Raw genomic sequence first — 22,163 nt, forward strand, 5'->3', positions numbered from 1 at the left:
GTAATTAAAAAATATTTCAAAAATTTCAGGCACATGTATCCATATTCTCATAAAAATAACTCACTGAAAATTATTTGACATTTTAATAGCGCCCATTCCTGGATCCCTTAACTAAATATCACTCACATGCCAAAGTACCGCAAAGCAGTGGTGGATAATTAAATTCCAAAGTTTATAATGTGAAGCCTAAAGCTAATTATAAGCAAAACTTACCGGATTAAAGTAAATTTTCAGTTTTTATTCATTTTTTGTTTTTGTGTTGATACATACGACTACATATCGTTACTGCTTATAACATATTTAGGTCAATTAAATTATGAAACCAATAATGGCATTTACCACATAATTTATTGCTAAGGAGATTTAGGATACACATACACCAGGTCGAACTGCACTAAGCATTATTGCTTATTGTGTTAAATAATTGAGTTCAAAATACCTTTGCATGCAATATCCTAATTACCTTAGCCCATGTGATTGATATAGGGAAGGGCTATTAAACGTAAATGAGTTAGTTTAGCTGAAAATCTCCTGTCATATATAAACAAAAATTATATAAAGAAACCAATTTTAACGTACTAATTGCAATATTAAATATATAATAAAAAACTTTATGTAATTAAAGGATACACTATAAAGTTTACATATATATACATTTTTTATGAATTCTCTTGCAAAATTTAATTCTTTCCAGTACAGTACCGTGAAAAAGGTATTAAAAATCCAACAAGAAAAAGCAAGAGTACTTCATGCAATTAAGCACAGTTGTGTTGTCAGTTGGTATTGCACATCCTTTACAGGTAGTGAATGTATATGGAATTGGTATGAATTGGAGCTGAATGGGCACCCAATCTATTAACAAACCTAAGCACATAAAACCACTCAATCGTGTTTTTCACTCAACTTCCTCCAACACTTTTGATTTTTCATTTACAAGTCACACTTGATGACCCACATTGAAGCACATAAGCATTAGCTCCATGCCACACTTAGGGTTTCAATTGTGGATGTTAGCAATAAAAATATTAAAAGAAACTTTTAAATTGGACTGAGTTTAAAAATTATTAAGTTTTTTTTAAATAATTTTTATTTTTTTTTTAAATACATAAGATCTCATTCATTAGCATTTTATAAGCTGCGTTTAAAAGTAAATAATACTTCTGTCGGCCATAATGCTTATCTGTCGGCCATTACATGCATCGATAAGCTCAAAACACCACCCACATGCTCTTAAGAAACATCGGATATAAAAACATACCAATATACCATATTAATATTAAGCTAAAGAATAGTGGCTTATCCTAATATTTTCTTTAAGTATTCAAATTATATACAGAATTTTATCATAATATGGAAAAAATTTTAAAATTGATGACGTAGACCGTAGTAAGTAGAAGATCTATTTTCTTACAAATTATCATGTTCTATTCATATTCTATTCTATTCGGTTGTTATTCATGTTTACACAGGGGAGCACATTAATGAACTAGCGAGACTCGATCCCTCTGCATTAGAACCTAACTTATTAGCACCTTTACTTCTAATTACAAATATGAATCAAACCACATTCAGTTTAAAAACTACAAAACTGAATCACAATTTATTTTGTTGGAATGCAATTATGTTATCCTATTTCTGAGATAGGATAACAAGTATCTTACCACGCCAGGCATGCTATGATGTAAAGGTATAATAACCGATGTACCCAAAGTTAGAAATTCACACTTGGTGCATAGTAACAACCCATCACAACTGTTACGTATTATGATTCTCGGAAGAGACACTAATTCCAGATATAACTATCCAGGTTTATCTATATGCTTGTTCAATTGTTTTAGCGTACTTCTTTAACTCACTCTACGACAACTCTAGTATTGAATTCAGGTAAATACTAAATACTAGTGCTGTTCATATTATTCGGAAGGTGTATGACGCACATTCATTCCGGTTACTTCGTTTCCTATGTGATTAATCGGATTCTCCAAATACTTCGTGAAACCGAATACGAACAGCACTACTAAATACCTTTATCTGGTTATTAACCACACAATTTTCTTCCAAAAATTATGAGGAGTTTGGAATTAAAAACGCTTTCTAACTAATTATGAAACCACTAATACATTGATATCGCCTAACTACCCAATTATAGTTCTTCAATTCAAATGATACATTAATCCAAAATCTTCAATTAGTATATATGTATCCGTTTGCTTCTAGTCGAAGTTAGTACAGAATTGTTGAGAAAACATCAATATTCATAGTCGAGAAAACATATTTTTTAAATTGCAACTGGTAAACTCATCTAAAATTTATTTAAGAACATAACTTCGGGTTATAATTAATACGGAAGCTAATTACAACTACCACAACAAACAGATCTCAGAATAATTTGTTGAAAATTTTCTTTCATTAAATATAAAAACAGTTCTCTTTATCTGACACTTTATTCTAATGAGTATGTGAACTAACTGAAAAGTTTTTAATTCATTACCAATGCTAATGAATGCATTTTCAGAAATTAATTTGAGGAGACATTTAATTGGAGTGATTAAAATAGTAAAATAATTGAAACAAATCTTGAGAATGCTTTTTTGTTCAATGCTTTTAATTAAATTAATTTAATAGATTTTTTACATTTCATTTAAACTCTATTGTATAGATGTGTATAGATATGTGTATAGATGTGAACGGTTATATATAGTAGGTATCAACCTTCCTCACCTGACGCAAATGCTTTAAATGTTTTAAAAAACAAAACCCAAAATTAATTAACTTTTCAAAAAAATTTATTCCAACACATATAGAGGAAATAAAAATTTATTCAAGGAATTGGTTAACCCTATGTCAACTTTTACCCCCAAGCATAGATACCTTTCCGTTCAGGCATGTAAAATTATTTTTAGTTGGAATTAAATGTCGTACTCTGCAGCAATAAAACAACAGAAACAAAGAAGAAAAACATTTTATAGCTCAGAAAGGTAGTAAAACAAAATTAAATTATATTTATACAGAAAATATTATAAAATGACATAGACATGCATAGACAGCGGCGAACGGGGTTAACAATTTCAATAAATTTAAGACAACTCTTTGGAAAGCAGAACATTTAAGACTACAACACCATGGATGCAATGCTCCCATAAGCAACTGTGCGAAAGTGTTTACGTTGGAACACAGAACATCTTGTAATGTGCAAAATAATAAAATTATGTTTATGTTCCAATTATTTTATTGTTTCCGGAAAGATTTTTTTTCTGCAATCAGCAGATTGCAATAAAGGCTTCGAGCGTCGATCTGTCTGTCCTCTTGTGCCAGGACATAATGAAAATGGAAATCGAATAAGCAGAAACTGGGCTATTGTTATTCCATTTATACGTGAAAAGATATGTGCGTCAATAAAATTAATTTACTTAAATTAAGGAAACTAATGTCATTTCACTAACTGAAAATAACAAATGGGTGCAAAACAAAGGTCTTACATTAGTTGTCATTAAAGAACACATAAATATTATAATGTCCAACTGTGTCGCATCGGAAATTGAGATGCAAATAAATAATAATTTTCGAAAGACTCAAAAAACAAATAATTATCTTGAAATAAAATTCAATGGGAACTTACGTTTTGGGCACAAATAAAGCAGTAGAGAAAGCAGCCTAGGCGACCACTGCCTTAAACAAACTAATGGTTAATACGGCAGTAAACGCCATACTTCTTTATGGTATCAAAGTATGGGCAGACACACTAGACATCGAAACCCTCATAAAAGAAATAATAACGGTGCATAGCGGGTGGCTCTACGAATCAAAGTATCGTACTCTCTCGGCAGAAACAGTTTTTGTATTAATAGGTGTAGCTCTAATTGATATTTATGCAAAGGAGCGCCAAAGAGTATACAATAAGAAATTGATCGGCTTATATACGCAACAAATAACAAGAGAAAATCAGGAGCAAACAATCGAAATATCACAACAGAGATGGAACAATAGCACTCAAGGAAGCGGGACAGCTAGACTGAAACCAAATATAATCACCTGGCTCAAACGGAAATCGAAAGCCACAAATTACTATCTCTTTCAGATGCTGACCGTACTTAAATATTTTTGCAAGTACCTGTACCGCATGGAAAAGATGGATCTACTCAAATGCATTTATGGCGACGGAGACTGTGACAACGAAGAGCACACATTCTCTAACTGTAATAGGTGTAAATAGCCTAGATTAGACCAATAAGTCTCGAAAATAAAGTCAAAAAGATGAGAGTGAACCCAGAGTCAACTAGCGAACGATAGAGTTTTATGTGATTCAAATCCTCAAACCGAAGAAATCATACCTAAAAAGAAGTATAAGAGAATAAGCTAATTAATAGTGCAGACACCAAAAAAATGCGGTAAAAAAGTGAAGGTCTGAACGCAGATCGAAAATCACAAAAGCATGATTTAAAATACAAACATAAAACAGATCCTCCTCGATATAATGTGACAACGGTCCCTCGGGAGATTAAGTCTCAGCAAAGAGGGGGTATTTTAGTCCGTATACTACATATTAATGTTAGAGGGTTGAGCACAACCTGTGTAGCATAAAATATTGAAGCATCTTCTGGACTTTTACCATATTCTATAGGTTTCAAACATTACGGAATTGAAACAACAAAAATTTTAATTTATTTTTAATTAATGAAGTTTTGGGTGACCACACAGCTTTTTCGCATATTGACAAATACTCATTGTTCTTTCCTTTGAGTTCTTTCATAATATGGAAAATATATTCCAGAAAAAAAAAATATCTTATAAAAAATTTATTAAAATTTTTTCTTTTTAAAATCATCCATTAATCAGTTTTAAAATATAACTTTATCAAAATAGTTTCTTGAATTCTACGTGGATCCTCAAATATTTTTTGACGGTAATCAAAACTATTTATAGACTCCATATTGTGCATATATAAAAATATTTAATTTACATATTGAAGTTTTTAGTATAATTCAGTTGATTAATCTTCTAAAAATTTTATAGGAACTAGTTGCCATCTCTCCAGAACGTAGAAATTGGCGTGGAATTTTTATTGCTTTATTAGTAATAGCTGCAGTCTGTAGTTTAATTATATTTTCCATATTTCTACTGTCACCAGGTAAGTTAATTAATGTACTATCTAGTTGAATTTAAAATTTCTAATAATACTTATAATTTAACAGAAGATGAAGGGCTACGCATTCGTGGAAGGCGCCTGATATTAAGTGATATAATAAGTAAAAGTTTACAATGGAAGCCTTTCAATGGCACTTGGAGTAGTGGTAAGGAAATTGAAAATAATTCAAATAATTCTAAAATTGATTATGAATGGTTTGCAACCATTCCTGTATACATCTTCTGCAGTCTCGTACTTTAGGTGCAGTTAACATTCGCTCGACTTGATCACTTTACCAGACACACGTCCCTTAAAAATCATATTTTTCCCCTAAATACTCTTTACGCTAAACTATCATACTCCATTTTCAAAACATAAACAACCCAAAAAAACCAGTTGGTATTAACTCACTGAACTATGTATTTATGGTAATGAAGCTCATCCAGCTTGTGGTATATTTAAACGTCATTGATAGTCTAAGACAACTCGCAATGAACAAAAATCTTACGAAGAACTATCATAAAATCTAAAATTATGGATATGTTAAAAAGCAAAGCTAAAAACATACCAATTAATAAAGAAAGTAATTTACTAGCTATTCTTTCAAAGGATAGAAATATATAAACCACTTGTTGTACTCAAATACATATGTCTCAAAATTTCTTGAGCTAATAATTAGTTTTTCCTCTCTATATAAAGTCTATTTATTTTTTGTGAACCTGATCTATCATGATTAAAAATTTTTTAATATTTACTATTGGATTTGTGAAGGAGTGTGCCTTACCTCTTTTTGTAGCTCCTTAAATCATCGGCCGATAACAAAGGTCCAACCCAGCACAAACAACTCATTTATATTGACAACAAAAATACTCTTAGATTTCTTTTTTTTTAATAGATCTAAACTCTAATTAATTACATACTTGTTTATAACTACATCACGTCTCGTCACGTCGATACACTGAGCATATGTGAAAAGCATAATGTTTCCATCTACATTTCATTGAACCGAATGTGGTCTAAACTCTTGAACCAAGAAATATTGTTAAGTTTATCAATAGCCCATTTTAGTTTAGGAGACTTTCTTTAATGATAGCACAAAAGACCTCTAAGTTCATCATATACGATTATCGTTTGTGAATATAATAAATACTATTTTTGATATTTTAGATGTGGAACTTATCTTCCGTGATCCAACTGGTGGACTCTCTATTCTAAATTTAGATAATTATACAACTAGAATTTTAATGACAAATTCGACATTTGTAAGTGGTGTTAATAAAATTACTTATTATGTTAATTATTATGTTAATTAATTGAATATTATTGAATTGAAATCTTTTAGCGTCAATTAAACGCTGATTCCTTTATTGTGTCACCAGATCAAAAGTATGTGCTTTTACAATCCGATACGAACAGTGATGGATCAAGGTAAATTCACTAAGAAATTATTTAATATTGTGAACACAAAGAATTTTTTTTCTACCAAATTAATTATTAATATTAGAGATATTTTTTTTTAATTATTTAAATTAGTACATAATTTATCATTAAACTTTTTCCTTTAAACGTTTGCTTTAATTGCGACATTAATATTTGTAATAAATAATTGAGCAAAAATTAATTCATTTTGTCAGACATCATGTTTATGAAATCCAGACAACAAATACTTTCCCATTGGGACCCATTGAAAACAGTGCTGAGGCGCCTCACTTACAATACGTTTTGTGGGCACCAAATAATTCGCCTTTAGCAACCACAAATGGGCCAACTACAACGAATACGCAACAAACAACGACAGTGACATCGAACACGTTGACGGGCACAACCAGTATTGGAAACTTTGGAGGGGCCGGAAAACCAACGCCACCCAACTACCAATCACCACACGCGAGCAGCTTAAACAAAGCAACAAATCAAGCCATAGCATTCGCATTCGAAAATGACATTTATTACAAACCGAAAGTGCAGGGAGAATTGGTCTGCCGCATAACTTCCACCGGTAATAGGCGCATTTATGGAAAACTAATTAAACTGTAATGAATATTTTTTAATAACTTCAATAATAGGGCAAGCGGGCGTTATATATAATGGCATACCAGATTGGACATATGGTAATGTACCAGAGTTGAATAGCCAGGAGAAGAGTATGACTTTTTCACCGGACGGATTATTTTTAGCGTTTCTCACATTTAATGACACAGCAGTTGTGGAATACAAGTAAACAATTCGTTATCTAAATATATCTAAAAAAAACCATAAATTGTTACAAGCTAACAACCATATAATTTCACAGACAATTTTTTTAAAGATTTCCTTTCCCCAAACAGATATACATGGATGGCTGATGACATCAAATATCCTGCTGTGTTGAAACAGCGGTATCCTAAAGCTGGTGCCATTAATCCTAATGTTACTGTAAATGTTGTGAATCTGTCCGTCCTTAAATATATCTTTCCAACACAAATAAAGCTACCTATGGAATTAACAAATGGAAGTTATATCGGTGGTCTAACGTGGGCCACACCCATTGATCTATCGGTTACAATAACAAATCGCGCTCAAACCAAAGCTACTACCGTTATGTGTCGTGCACCAGATTTTCAATGTCAAATTGTGCATACCGAGGTGACAGTAAATGATGGCTGGGTGCTACCAATAGAGAAACCGATATTTTCCACAAAAATTTTTAATTCCCAATTAAGGAACAATCAGCAGCAATACCTGAACAATGTACCTAACGATAATGTTGTCTATCAGAATGTTACAAATGGACAGACTACATATGAAATCGCTAATGGTGGTTATTTATTGAAACGTCTTCCTGTTCGCGATGGAGAGCATGGACATTTTCGTCATGTAGTCTTCGTTTCATCACTAGATCGTCGACAAGTACCGCTTACTATGGGAAAATTTGAAGTAACTGATATTGTTGGTTGGGATGAGAGTAATGAAATTGTTTATTTTATGGCCGCACCAGAGAAGCGACCTGGCGAAAGGCATCTATATAAGATTCGGCTAAAATTGAATATAACCAAACCAAATCGCACATATATAACAGCAACACAACCTACTTGCCTGACATGTGACAACAGTGCTTCTACCTTTAAATTATTTAATGCACCTATAGAAAATAATAATAGCAGTGAAAGTGACGAATGTCCTTATGAAATACCTAAAAATTGTCTATATAATAAGATTTACTTTAGCAAAGATTTTTCGTTTTATGTACAAGAATGTCTGGGACCCGAATCACCCAGTGTTTATTTAGTAGACACCCAAACCAATACTAAGATTTATGTATTGAATGCCGGGGATAGTTTAAGAAACCGCCTCTCACAATTAGCTTTACCGCAGCTACGTACATTCAATGTTGAAATTCGGCACGGCTTCTATGCACAGGTGCGTTTACTGTTACCGCCCGGTATGCGAGAGGATGAGGAAGTTGCATTTCCAGTGATTTTACAGGTGTAAGTAAACTAACATAGAAGCGCAGTAGATTTTTTTAAATATTAAAAATTTATTTGTTGTAGTGATGCTTCGCCTGGTTCACAATTAGTAACTGAGAAATATCAAATCGATTGGAATTGGTACTTGTGTAGTCAACGTTCAGTAATTGTGGCACAAATCGATGCACGCGGTAGTGGTTTTCAGGGAGAACTTCTACGCACTCAAGTTCATGGCAAACTGGGTACGGTTGAGGTTGAAGATCAACTTGGCGTTATGACGTGAGCTTCATTTCTGATTCATTTAATTCTATTACAAATATGTATGTAAAAATATTGATTTTCAGTTATCTACGTGATAATTTACACTTTATTGATCCATCCCGTATTTGTGCCTATGGCTGGGGTTATGGAGGTTATGCAACCATAATGGCACTAATAGAAGACTCTCAAAATGTGTTGTTATGTGGCATTGCTATTAATCCATTAGTATCATTTGGATATCATTGTAAGTACCCATTAGTGTGTTATAATTACTTAAATCTATATTTTATTAAATCTATTGAAATCTACTTAACTCTAAAAGAAGCTATTGCAAAATCATTTAATTTTTTATATGAAAATTGACTAAAATAAATAATTAAAATATTTATAAAATATTTCTTGTTTTTCACATGTATTAGACTCATTTTTTACTGAACGTTATATACCACTGAAAGGTGACTATCTAAGAGCATTGCAAGAATCGGATCTAACTATGAAAGCCGGAAATGTTAAAGGTCGGAATCTTATGATAATGCACGGTACGGCCGATACATTGGTACATCAAGAGCACACTTTAATGTTAGTGCGTGCAATGGTGGATCAACAGGTTAAGTTTAGACATCAGGTTAGTTAACGCAACATTCAAAATACTTTATTAGTTTTTAATTTTAATAAATTATTATATCTTCAATTATTAATTGTGATGAGCTACAGTCAATAGACTAACTTTATGTTTATATTCATAACTATCAATTTTTGGTGACCAAAACAGTAATACATATTAATAATAATAATAATTTTCAGAAAATTATTATTTTATAGCTTTTAGGTGCCCATAGAGCTTGTAGGTATTACCAAATATGTACCATCAATTGTCTTAAGAAATAGTTTTTGCATTTAATTGTTCATTGAAAATTTTTTTCTCTGGAAATATCAAGAGTTAAACTTTAACTCTGTCAAAACCTAGTTTATATGGTCTAAAAACTATATATAAGCAATTAAATCTTAAAAAAAATTGTGAAGACCACTAGTTATGGTTATTTGGTAATCCGGAATCAGTTCTATGATCAATAAAAAATACAATTAATTGAAACATTTAATAGTTTCTTCGTCATATTTGACTTTGTTTAAATTTGATTATTTTTATATTATAATTGTAAGATATATGGTAATTTTCATATTTATTTTTCTTTAAAATAATATTTTTTTATATATAAGGTTTATCCAGATGAAGATCACCACTTAAGTAAATCCCTAAGTCATGCTTATAAAACTATGGAATGGTATTTCGATGAATGTTTCGGTCCGAACGAAGACAGCGAATGGGATCCAACGGGTTTCTTTGTGTTCAAACAATAATTAGAATAAAAAATTAGCATAAGTTAAATTAATATTAAATATATAACATATAATGTTAATGTAAGTGGTACAAAACAAATCAATTTAACTTGAATAATAAAAATATTATATTTATAGAATCTGTGTAATATCTAATATATTTTTTCGTATACTAATTCGAATGAATTCAGTTCAATAATAATTAACCCTAATAATGATTAATTAATTAGCTTTAATTTTTAATTAGTGAACTAGAAAATACTATTTGAATTCTTAACTTATCTAGCACAATAAATTATAAAAAATGAACTATGGTATATGTGTACTTAAAAATTTTTTTTTAATTTCAAAATTATTTATTTATCTTTCTCACTTTTGTTTACCTAAATATATTACTGCATTTTAGTTCAAATTAGCTAGAAATATTAAATAATTTTGTTATGACTGATGAAAAAGATTATCACTTTCACTTATATTTAAGCATTTATTTAAAAACATGTAAGCACAAATTTAAATATATATTAAAAAAATTGACTGAATTTTATTTTTATTATTTTAATATCATATAGAATTTATTATAAATAACCAATTGTTTATTTTAGTGAAAAAACAAATATAATAATGTTTTATAATCATTATTTTAAAATTTTATTCAAATAGTATACCTTTATTATTATAATGTATAATAATTTTATAAAATGGTTTGTATATTTTTTTTATTGCACTTTAAATATTTCTTTAAATATATATTTTTTTTAAATTTATTACTATGAATTTTTTTTAAAGATTATTAAATAATCTTATAAAAAAAAATATAAAAGTATTCTCTACCTAAAACAAAAATAAATTTATATTTCAATTTAATAATAGAATTAGCTTCCATATCTTTTAGCAATTAAAACACAAACTTTTATCTATAAAATTATAAAAGATATTTTTTTTTTATATAAAATAATTTTAAAATTTAAATTAAGTTTAAAATATATATAAAATTTCATACATTGAAATTGTTATGTAAATCCGAATTCGATTCGAGATTGCATTCCATTAAATTTTATGTTAACAATGTAATAAAATCTATATATATAATTGACTATACTTATCAATATAAAATATTTATATAGCATATTTTTTATCCTATTTTTATTTTAAGAAAACATTGTTATTTAAATCTTAATCACAATGTATACTAATACACAATGTATGCAATAATTATATATCAAAAATAATTTACATTTATATTTATGTTATAATTTAATTATGGACATTTTTAAATATATATATATTTAATTTTACTGTATATTAAGATTAAATGTGGTATAATAAATTTTAAATGTTTACAATAAAAATAAATATATAAAAGAATAAAAAATTAAAACGATTTGAATATTATTGACATACATTTACAATCAGTTCAAAAGAAATTTAATAAAATAAGAATGTTGGTATATGGTATTATAACAATAAAAAAAATAGCAGGTTCGTTCTTTTTAATCGTTCCCGTTTTAAAAAATCCCAAATTAACTGTCTAAGCTGATGTCAAAGCATTAATCATCCATTTAGAAACTCTTCCAAAGCATCTTTGGTTTGTTCATCCTGCAAATCTACTTCTTCTAACGTAACTTTTGCTTTGGATTCGGTAGATATTTCTATACATAAGAGAATAAAATAAATTAACAAATAATCAACAATAAATATAAAAATTCAAAAATTTAGGCTAGATAAACTAATTATCTAAACATTTTATCATTTACAATTTTTGTTCAATATTATAAAACAAAGTAGTGCTGGTGTCTATGGATATAACATAGCTATTCTATATATAGAAATCGCAACACAAAAACACATTATATACTAGAATAGCCCAGCAGTTATAAAATATCTCCAACAACCAAATCCAAGTTGGTGAAAATTTCGATGTAAATCAATTACCTGAAAGATTGACGAAAAAGGGTGCACTGTCACCCTTTATAGGACCCGACACTTTTAGCAGGATATCTTATCAAACTGAATCATTACTACTCAGAAAATCAAATAAAAGGTAAAACTGAGGTTCCTTAGTTTAAACAAATCCAAACTCAGATTAGTTACTGGTTGTTTAAAGGGATTTGTACCTGTTAATTACCATCTTCAAAGATGGTACACGGATGACATCAACACCTGTAGACTCTGTATGTATGTCACACGATGATCTGAAAACGAGTCCAGTACCTTCATTCAGTTTTCATTGAAGCGAATAAGGTCTGGGATGTCCAGAGCCCTGAAGCTATATGCGAAAACCGACAGGCTGCCCTACTAGCACTTGCTCAAAGTCAGGCATTCCAAAGACTCTTCATAGTGCCATGGTACATCCGCCCGAATGACATGCTAAGAGAATAGACCTAGAAAAGATCCGATCAAAAACTACATAAGGGACAGAGCCCTGAAGCTATATGCGAAAACCGACAACCTACCCTACTTATCACTATCTAATCTCAGAGTAATCACTAACCGCACGGGGCGGTACGCAGATCTTAGATCAGTCATTGAATAATCACGAAGCTTATGAGGAATACAAGGAGTAAAATCAAAGAGTAGTGAGTGTCCAGATGCACTCACTCAGAAAGGGCTCAACATAATTATTTATAACATATATATCTTTAATATCGTTAAACCATTGCATTTACTTGTTATAACGCCTTTCTGCTTAAACTCTTCTATGTCTCCACGGAACGCATCGTCGAAAACTGCTTGACGCTCCCGTTGAATTTGCTTCAAATGTTCCTCATGCTGTCTTATTTTTCCTTGATGTTCAGCCGCAACTTTTTGGCGATAAACTTCTAATTCTCCTTTAAATATAAAATTATTTAATTGATCAAATTTAAAAAACGGACTTATGTACCCATTTTCTTCTGTTTATATTGTGATAATTCAAACTGCTTTTGTAAAATAAACTCCTGCATTTCGCACTCTTCACATAAATTCTGTAACACATCCGTTTCTCTTTCCACTCTTGTTGCAAACTCTGTTATGTCCTGCAATGTTTTCTTACTATTTTCTAATTTTACTATAAGCCCTGGTATTCCAGACAGACACGTAATGAGATCAGTCATCACTACACGTTGTTCCATGGTTTTCTGTTTGATTTTATCAATTTCGGTAGCAATTTGGTCAGCTCTTCTCGCATTTTCTTCGCTCATTTTATTAATTGATACCCAGTCATCTTCATATTTGGCAAGTAAATTACAGCCTGCTGCAACATTAACATTTGAAGGAACTGCGTCCACCAAATCTTCAGTGGTGCTAGAACTCCTTAAAGAAGACCGATCACTATTGAAGCGGTCCTCAAAAGTAGGCGATACTGGTGTCGAAGGAGTACTAACGCGTCTATAGTGCTGCTGAAGGCTTTCAGATATAACGAATCCTTCTTGTAAAGCATTACTTAATTTTTTCTTAATGTTTCCAAACATTTTGCGAGTTTATTTAGATTTGAGACGTTGAAAACAGCTGTTTTACTAATTATCCGTAGGCTTCATATTGCCGGATAAATAAACACAGGGTGATATATCATATGCTGCTTTAATTTAGAAATTGAAATAAATTTTTTTTTTAATTTTAAAATAAATTGCGTATTTTATACGCAATATGAAATTTTATTATACAAAATTTTTAATATATATTTAATTATAATTTGGCAATATAAATCTTTGTATAAATAAAAATTTGAAAACTCATTATTTTTTACCGATTTTTATTTTTGACTGCCACAATTCGAGTTTGAATCAGTCTCTAATGAAATGATATTCAGAGGACTATGCTCACTTGACACATATAAGACTGAACTATCGCTTAAATCGAATTCATCGGAACTTAAATTAATAGGTGGACTTGTAGCATCATTAACATTATTGATATTTCTGACGTCACTAGCACTTTCCTCTGATTCATTATCCGTCAGCAAGTTAATGGTAGGAACATTTTGTTTTACACTAATCTCGGAGTTTAACGAAGATACTGATAAAACTGGAGAACTGGAGCTAGTGTCTGCAACACTAATCAAATCTGCATCCTTCCACTCAGCATCTTGCACCAGTCTGCTATTTTCACTACCTAATAAGTGCTGATATATGTAATGTTGTTTCATCTGTTCAAGAGCAAACGAATTTAAAGAAAACTGTTGTTCTGATATATCACATACTTCTGCATCAAATGCATTTCGATAATTGTTTTCTGCTAAGCCACATTCTTCTGTATCAAGTTTATATAATTGCCTACTCGATTTGTGCTTATGTACCTTACTTTTCTTTTTACTTTTCTTTCTTCTCTTCTTTCGTTTGTGACGCTCATACTCAGATTCGGAGGAGCTACTGCTTTCCTGTTCATATCTGTTCCTATAGTATTTACGTTTATATTCATTTCGCTTGAATTCAACGTTACTTTTTCGATCTAGTTCCCTCAATTTGTCACGGCACCTCCTTTGCTGCATAGCACTTTCTCTCTTATTGTGGCTTACAATGGATGAAATCGTTCTGCCAAGAAATTCCTTGTTCGGTTTAACTGAAGGTCTTTGTTTAGTACATGATTGTGTGCTCTCTTCATAAGTCTCACTTATAATTTCTTGAATTGCTTGTCTAGATAAATTTAATATTTTATCCAATAAAATTGTTTAATGTTTATATTATTATTAAATATTACCGTGTTAAAGCATCCTCCATGTTGACTTTATTTACGAATATGACACAGAAAGAAAATACAAAAATATCCCATTCGTGGATAAACTACTGAGGTGAATTAAAATACACTTCAAACCAGGAAGCAGGGTTGCATTTCCAATTACAATATATGTGCTTGAAAAAAGGTTAAGATTTTTTCCCTTAAAGATCGAATTATATATTAATGTTTTTTATATCTGTTAACAATTAACATAAATTATTTTACACAAAAAATTTGATATGACACAGCTAGCTGCTTTTAATATAATTAAAATTACTTGCATGTTACTTATAACTAATTCACAATGGTTAATAGAATTTAAAATTTGAAATGTAAATTTTTAATGTAATTTATTTTTTTAGTAAGCGAATTAATTTGATATAAGAATTTCGAACAAATTTAGAGCTTTGTTTATTTTTATTCATAATATTGTAGTTTGTCAATAAATATATGATATTAAATATATTATAAAAATTTTTTACGTGATAATTTATAATAAATATATATAATATAAACTATATACTTTTGTTAGATACACTTCTTTGTTTTTCAGAAATACAGATATTGTGTAATATAGTAGTATGTATATAAAAATACATATAGGATATCATATATTATTATAATAAGCGTTATACATATATAATATATAATTTAATCGCTTCGTCAAAAACTTAATTGGAATTATAATCCGGTTCTATCGAAAAACATAAAGGCCTACACCTCTAACGCAAATGAGATCCATTGGATTGTATTCTGTATAAATGCGTACCAACGAGGTTAGAATGAGTTCCAAATATGTTCCAAATGCAAATGAATACACTGAACATACCCGAAATAAAAGCTTTTTCATGGCATTTTGACAGTTTGAGAAAGTTGTTGTTGACATATTTACAAAGAAAGGTAAACAAATGTTTGGTGGTTGCATATCTTTGAAAACGATGCACCTCTTTTTAGAACTTCTACTTCCCAAAAAGTGCTTAATCGAAGTTAAAAATACGTTTTCAGTTTATATTGTAAGGTTTAAAGGTATATTTAACCTTTTGCAACATTTTTTGGCACAGGCCAAAAATCAAATCAACAGGCAGGTTAAAAAATCAATTGTTTGAAATGCGAACAAATGAATTACAACGAATGTAAATATTTTCAAATAGCTCATTCGAAATAAGCCATTTTCGGCCAGTGTGAACGCCATATTAGTTTCTTCTTTATTAACGTTTTCTATAAAAGAAAATATATGAATGCTATCTTTATGCATACAATTATACTAGAGTAAATTTTAATTTAATTTACTACGAATTACAAATCAACTGTTAATGTAGTTATTTTATTTTTGTTTCATCAGCCGAACGAATATGATTTCAATCAATCAATATTTCGATAAATGGTGCTAACTAAATAATTTATAACGATCATTATTTTCAATCATAAAAACAAAACTGAGGAAATCACAACTAGTTTTCTCAGCCAGTTTTTTTTTTTTGGTGAGAGAGTTAAATAAGCAAAGTAATAATCAATTTTAAGATTACATCCTCAGCATAAATAGATTTATTATTCACTTTTCAATTAATTTATGTCAAAATTTATATTTAATTATTTATTAATTTGCTAATAAAAATTTTTTTATATCTTATATAGATTTTTCTATAGATTTGATTCTTATTAATAAATCTTTAACTTGTTATATTATTAAGAGTTTAACTAGAGGTGAAAAATATTTTACATTTCTAAAGAGTTGGCAACCCAGTAGTATATGAAAAATGTCATATAAAGCGTGGTCGAGTAGAACTTGTGTTGTCGAATAATCGTTCCTCCCTAAAATTTAATTAAGTAAATTATTGTGTTATTATATAAATTATGATATTTCCGTAATTGTGAAAGTGTTGAATAAATATTTAAAGTGAAATATATAATTGTAGTGTGGTAACTTCTAATCAAATTGGCTATGTAATAAAAGCCGATTAGCAAGAAAAAAAAAATTAGCACACCATATTCACCATATTAATTTTCAACACTTACGCGCTCTACTGGTTTCTAGTTTCAACGAGTAGAATTAACTTTGCATACATTTCGCGCTGTCAAAGGTGGTGACTATTCGGGCGCAGTAAAAAAAGACGAAGGAGTTAGTGCAACTTTTTGCCAATAAAATATACAAAAATTGCATTTAAAGTGTATAAAAAATCATTAACTGTAATTAAAAAACATTTTAATTTATGATTATATTAATTTTTCAATAAAAAGTTGATATATTTTATTAAAACTATAAATTTTTGTGCTCACTTTTCACACAATTTTCTTATCGCCGCGTTCTTCACAGTCGTTGCTGGTTGCTTTCGTGTAGACATTCTACGTACATACAATGCGGATGTAGGGGCACATAAAATAAGTGTAAAAGAACGCAGTAAAATCATACAAAGATTAAAACTAACAGTAAAAATGTCACAAAATTAAAAACAGATTCAACTGATATTGTTTTAAAATATAAACGTGTTACATCTCAATAGTTGATACGCCTATTTGCCACATATTACTATATCTGCCTTCAAGGATTTTCCTGCGCGACTGCAATCGAGACTGCACCTGCACAATTTTGTGTCCATGTTTGGAAGATTTGTGTAAAGTTCGTTTAAATTTACGCATAGTGAGTTTTAATAATTAATACAAATAAGCAAAACTATAATACAAATTAGCAATTGTAGATATTAATTTACCTAATAAATTTTGTACAAAATTATTACTTCACCTAATTTGGTTAAATTTCTTATTACTGCATGTAGCCTTGTCATTTTTTTTGTTCATCTGTATTAAGCGCGTATGTGTGCGTTTGCATGTACATATATATTTATATTTGAAATTTATAAAACTAACTTTAGTTAAAAAATTAGCAACTTTTGTATAATATAGTTTGTTAAAAAATCTTTTATTCTATTAATATTTTCATGTATGAAACATCTTACTTAAGTGTGCTGTTGCTGTTCAATAATTTTTCATATCTATTTCATTTCACCGCCTTCTCACCTGCTTCACTCAGACCACAAAGTACAAGTCTCGTGAGTTTATTTTTTCTTTAACTTTTATGTTAATTTTTTATTCGCGCTCTAAATGCGTTTATTTTAATTTGCTACTAATTTTTCTGATTTAACTTAATTTTCTTTTGTATATTTATATATTTGTATATTTGATGTGCAAATATGTTTGTTCAGTTTGTGACTGCTAGAAATTTCCTCAGTTTTCCTTCTTTCGTAGTTTCTATGCATCATGCACTCACTCAGTAGTACATATTCGTTATATGCCAGGTGTGTGCAACGAGGGGGTGGTTTTACTAATTTTGCGTTTGTTAAAATCACAATCTATTCTTGTTTAATTTCAAAAAGTTTAGTTATAATTAAATAAATACAAAATAAATATTTTTACGATTTTGAAAAATAATATATCCGGGCATAATTTTGTTTGAAGGAGGAAGGCTTCAGAAAAAAAACCCTTACTTTTTTAATACTTCTTTAAGTAAAGTTTTACTTTACTGTGTTAATTAAATATTTTCAATAATTCAATTAATAGTTTGTATTGAGTTGAAATATTTGCAAAATCTATTTATATTAAACATTAAGAAATTTTCGCCATAACAAACAAAGTGCATAGATATTTAAACTATGCAACTGGAAGCCTTAAAATAAAATCGCCCTAAAAAAATGAAAATGATTTAAGCGAATGATGCAGACAAGAGAAGACTGCGATAAAAAGACCAGTAATGTGGAACAATCGCAGAAATATCAAGTACAGCGGATTCGTTATTCAAAACCGGGAAGCATGGCTATTATTCATTAATGAATTTATGTACATTTTAACAAAACTTGCTTTGAATATTAACGCAACCATTCCCAAAGTATCAATGACGACACCTCAGTGGTTCACTTACTCAAATAAAATGGGTCGCAAGTCGTCAAAATTTAGGAAACAATTCATTAGAGTATGTATATACCACTAATAAATAGAATATATAAATATATATTTGTTATTGTTTGTTACATTTTTAAGTTTATAAGTTTACTAAAAAATTAAATCTCTAACTCTTACATTAATCTCATACGCATTACACATATTACAATATTTATTTATATATAATTATATCGATTACTATTAAAATTATAATATATATTTCATTATTGACATATTATTTTACAGTGAAATAAATCTGCGAAGAAGCTAAAACAGTACAAAAAAATAAGAAGAAGAACAGCCGCCAATAATATTTTGGCTAATAATTAGTCCTAAGAAGAGGCTATCCCGTTTGGTTTAAGAACAACGCAAAAACGGAACGCCTAGCAAAAAATTTAAAATTTTGAATGGATCCTTTTGTCGGTTGGTTTCAAGAGGAACAGGAGGGTCCAGCATTACGCACATGGTCTAAAATTTGGGAAACCAATGCGCTTGATATGAGCCAACTCTTGGAACAACAAAATCAACAATTACAACAACAACAATTACAAGGGTTTAACGGAAAATTAGGTAACGGTACGTTAAGCGCACGTGATCGTGATTCGATACAATTGTTACTACAACAATTTAGTGGAGGAGTTCGTAATAATAACAGCAACGGTAACGGAAACGGGAACGGTAACGGTAACGGTAACTCGAGTAATACATCAAGTAATAATTCATTAGATTCTACAAGTACAAACGATACTAACACAACACCAGCTACAACTCCAGCTGGTCTACAAGACAGTTTAACTTCGAAAATGCCTTCTCACGAACGCCCCAGCTATTATAATCCATCTCGTAGGAAAATAGGTCGCATAGTTGATAATAAAGCAAGTACATATAATCTTAATAAACATATGGATAAACTTATATCCAAATATAAGGGTTGTCCTTGGCGAGTTCCCGAACATATATATGGACGTGGTGTAATTGGACTGCATGAAGAAATAGAACAGTTTTATAATTATGTATTGCCTACACCAACAGAACATGCGATACGCAATGAGGTTGTGCAACGAATTGAGGCAGTGGTGCATTCTATTTGGCCATCAGCTATTGTAGAAATTTTTGGCTCTTTTCGCACAGGATTGTTTCTTCCAACTTCTGATATTGACTTAGTTGTTTTAGGTAAAGAAAAAAAAAAACAAAAAACAAAATAATTCTATGAATCTATTTAATATATATATAAATTTACAAAAAAAAATTTTTTAATGTAGGTCTTTGGGAAAAAACGCCTTTACGTACATTAGAAACTGAACTTATCGCACGTGGAATTGCTGAACCGCATTCAGTGCGTGTACTTGACAAAGCTTCTGTACCAATTATTAAACTAACTGATCGTGAGACACAAGTTAAAGTGGATATATCATTTAACATGCAGTCGGGTGTGCAATCGGCTGAACTGATTAAAAAATATAAGCAAGAATTCCCGCTACTAGCCAAACTTGTATTAGTGCTGAAGCAATTTTTGTTGCAGCGTGATCTCAACGAAGTCTTCACCGGTGGAATTTCCTCATATTCTCTTATATTAATGTGTATTAGTTTTCTGCAATTGCATCCACGTCAAATCAATGTAGATAACGCAAATTTAGGTGTATTGCTGCTAGAATTTTTTGAATTGTATGGTCGAAAATTTAATTACATGAAAATTGGCATTTCTGTTAAAAATGGTGGTCGCTATATACCCAAAGAGGACTTGCAACGTGATATGATTGATGGCCATCGTCCATCACTTTTATGCATCGAAGATCCATTAACTCCTGGAAATGATATTGGACGTAGTTCATATGGAGCACTACAAGTCAAACAAGCGTTCGAATACGCTTATCTAATGCTGTCACAGGCTGTGAGTCCACTTAATTTATGGGCTAGTGATTGTAACGAGCGTTCAATATTAGGTAAGTGACTAAATTTTTATGATTAAATATATTATAAGTGTGAATTATATGAAAAATAAACTATTTTTAGTGATAATTATTTATTAAATATATTTAGTATATATTATTTTCTAATGTAAAAATTATAATTATTTGAAACACGGATAATCGAAGGCAATATGTGTCCATGTTACTTTAGTCTACCTTTTTCATCTATTATTAAATAACATTTTACTTCAACTCCAAAGCGCAATTCCTATTACTTTTTTTAAGAAAACCGCACAAATTTTCTAAGACGTGGGGATACTAATAAATAGATCTCTACATTTTTGTTGAAAAAAAAAGTAGTAGGACAGTCAAACACGAGATTGCAGAATTCTTTAGCAAAAAATGTTGCCGAGATAATAAGACAAGAAAAATTTTTTAAAAAAATGAATAATTTTGAGATAAATGATTTAATTGGATCCACTACAACTTTTAATCGCATTTACATAGAAAAACATATAGGCCTGAAATTAAAAAAAAAATTATAGACTCAAAACTGATATTACTTAAGCTATTTGTACGAAATATATTCATAAAAATGATCAGAATGAATTGAATGACTTAAAAGTGCTATAAAACTCCAGTTATTTGAATGAAACAATTTTGTTTTATTCAGAAAGTTTTTAAGTAATTTCCCTCGAACCCTACATTTAGGTAAAAATTGAAAATACATCGATATCTTAAAAGCAAAAGTTGTAATTTTACAGTATTTAATTAATGCATGACAAAAAGAAAATCAAATCTGGACGTTCTAATTCATGGACGTTAATTGTATTTTAAAAGAAAAGTTTTCGATATAAAATATAATTTCAAAACTTTGTCCGATTAAAGAAATTTAACAGTAAAAAGTAACATATACCAACATTTTATTTAAAATATCCGTACAAAAAAAAAACTAATTATATATAAAATTTTTCTTTAGGACGCATTATACGAATAACTGACGATGTTATTGACTATCGCGAGTGGATAAGAGAAAATTTCGAAAGTTTAGTTTTAACACGGTTATCGCCCATAGGTTCTCTCGTTCCTTCTACTGTAGGAAATACTGTTGGTGGTGTTAAATATGTACAAGTGCCGATGGTTCAATCTGCATTATTGCCACCCGGAACTATTCCGTCACAACAGACGCCACATGGTGTACACTTGTTACAACAACAAATGTATCATCATCAACAGCAACATGCAGCCATGACATCTGTCCATCATAGAAGTGGTAGTACGTCCTCTGCTGATGATTCTGAAGATAGTAAAGAATGTGACGTCGACTCAACCTCACCGACAATGATGCTAGCGCCCGTAACCTCGTCTGCATCCACCGGTTTAACAACATCCGCAAATATTCATACAATTTCTCGCATAGAGACATGATGAATAGTCGCCGGGCTTGTTCAGCAGCAG

At 30.0% G+C, this 22,163-nt stretch overlaps 4 protein-coding genes across 6 annotated transcripts; 2 read left to right on the forward strand and 2 right to left on the reverse strand.

Moving 5' to 3' along the window:
• Positions 1-5,013: 5,013 nt before the first annotated feature.
• LOC119672433 (dipeptidyl aminopeptidase-like protein 6) lies at positions 5,014-10,250 on the forward strand (the record flags this gene model as incomplete). The annotated part of the gene is given in 11 exon segments (XM_038083479.1): positions 5,014-5,128; positions 5,193-5,291; positions 6,293-6,387; positions 6,468-6,553; positions 6,760-7,124; positions 7,192-7,342; positions 7,453-8,592; positions 8,656-8,850; positions 8,916-9,076; positions 9,252-9,457; positions 10,051-10,250. Coding segments are annotated over 11 exon segments (2,754 nt in total), but the record flags the coding sequence as incomplete, so codon positions are not given.
• Positions 10,251-11,549: 1,299 nt separating this feature from the next.
• On the reverse strand, positions 11,550-13,635 carry LOC119672435 (dysbindin protein homolog). The gene is made up of 3 exons (XM_038083481.1): positions 13,052-13,635; positions 12,837-12,998; positions 11,550-11,819 (listed from the first exon to the last, which is right to left on the reverse strand). Exons 1-3 carry the CDS (start codon positions 13,617-13,619, stop codon positions 11,722-11,724), a joined length of 828 nt encoding a protein of 275 aa, XP_037939409.1. The 5' UTR covers positions 13,620-13,635; the 3' UTR covers positions 11,550-11,721.
• A 12-nt stretch (positions 13,636-13,647) lies between these two features.
• LOC119672434 lies at positions 13,648-15,050 on the reverse strand. Its single transcript, XM_038083480.1, has 3 exons — positions 14,845-15,050; positions 13,895-14,780; positions 13,648-13,723 (listed from the first exon to the last, which is right to left on the reverse strand). The coding sequence occupies exons 1-2, from the start codon at positions 14,862-14,864 to the stop codon at positions 13,901-13,903; spliced, it is 900 nt and encodes a 299-aa protein (XP_037939408.1). The 5' UTR covers positions 14,865-15,050; the 3' UTR covers positions 13,648-13,723; positions 13,895-13,900.
• A 1,581-nt stretch (positions 15,051-16,631) lies between these two features.
• On the forward strand, positions 16,632-22,153 carry LOC119672436 (non-canonical poly(A) RNA polymerase protein Trf4-1-like). Of its 3 annotated transcripts, none has more exons than XM_038083483.1 (5): positions 16,632-17,500; positions 18,468-18,826; positions 19,042-19,968; positions 20,058-20,738; positions 21,685-22,153. In XM_038083483.1, exons 3-5 carry the CDS (start codon positions 19,203-19,205, stop codon positions 22,131-22,133), a joined length of 1,896 nt encoding a protein of 631 aa, XP_037939411.1. In that variant the 5' UTR covers positions 16,632-17,500; positions 18,468-18,826; positions 19,042-19,202; the 3' UTR covers positions 22,134-22,153. The 3 variants fall into 3 exon arrangements, with proteins under 3 accessions (XP_037939411.1, XP_037939412.1, XP_037939410.1); XM_038083484.1 differs by having other exon boundaries at positions 18,492-18,826; XM_038083482.1 differs by lacking the exon at positions 18,468-18,826.
• Positions 22,154-22,163: the final 10 nt, after the last annotated feature.

Source organism: Teleopsis dalmanni, chromosome 1 (assembly GCF_002237135.1).
Source record: "Teleopsis dalmanni isolate 2A chromosome 1, ASM223713v2, whole genome shotgun sequence".
NCBI classification, from domain to species: Eukaryota; Metazoa; Arthropoda; class Insecta; order Diptera; family Diopsidae; genus Teleopsis; species Teleopsis dalmanni.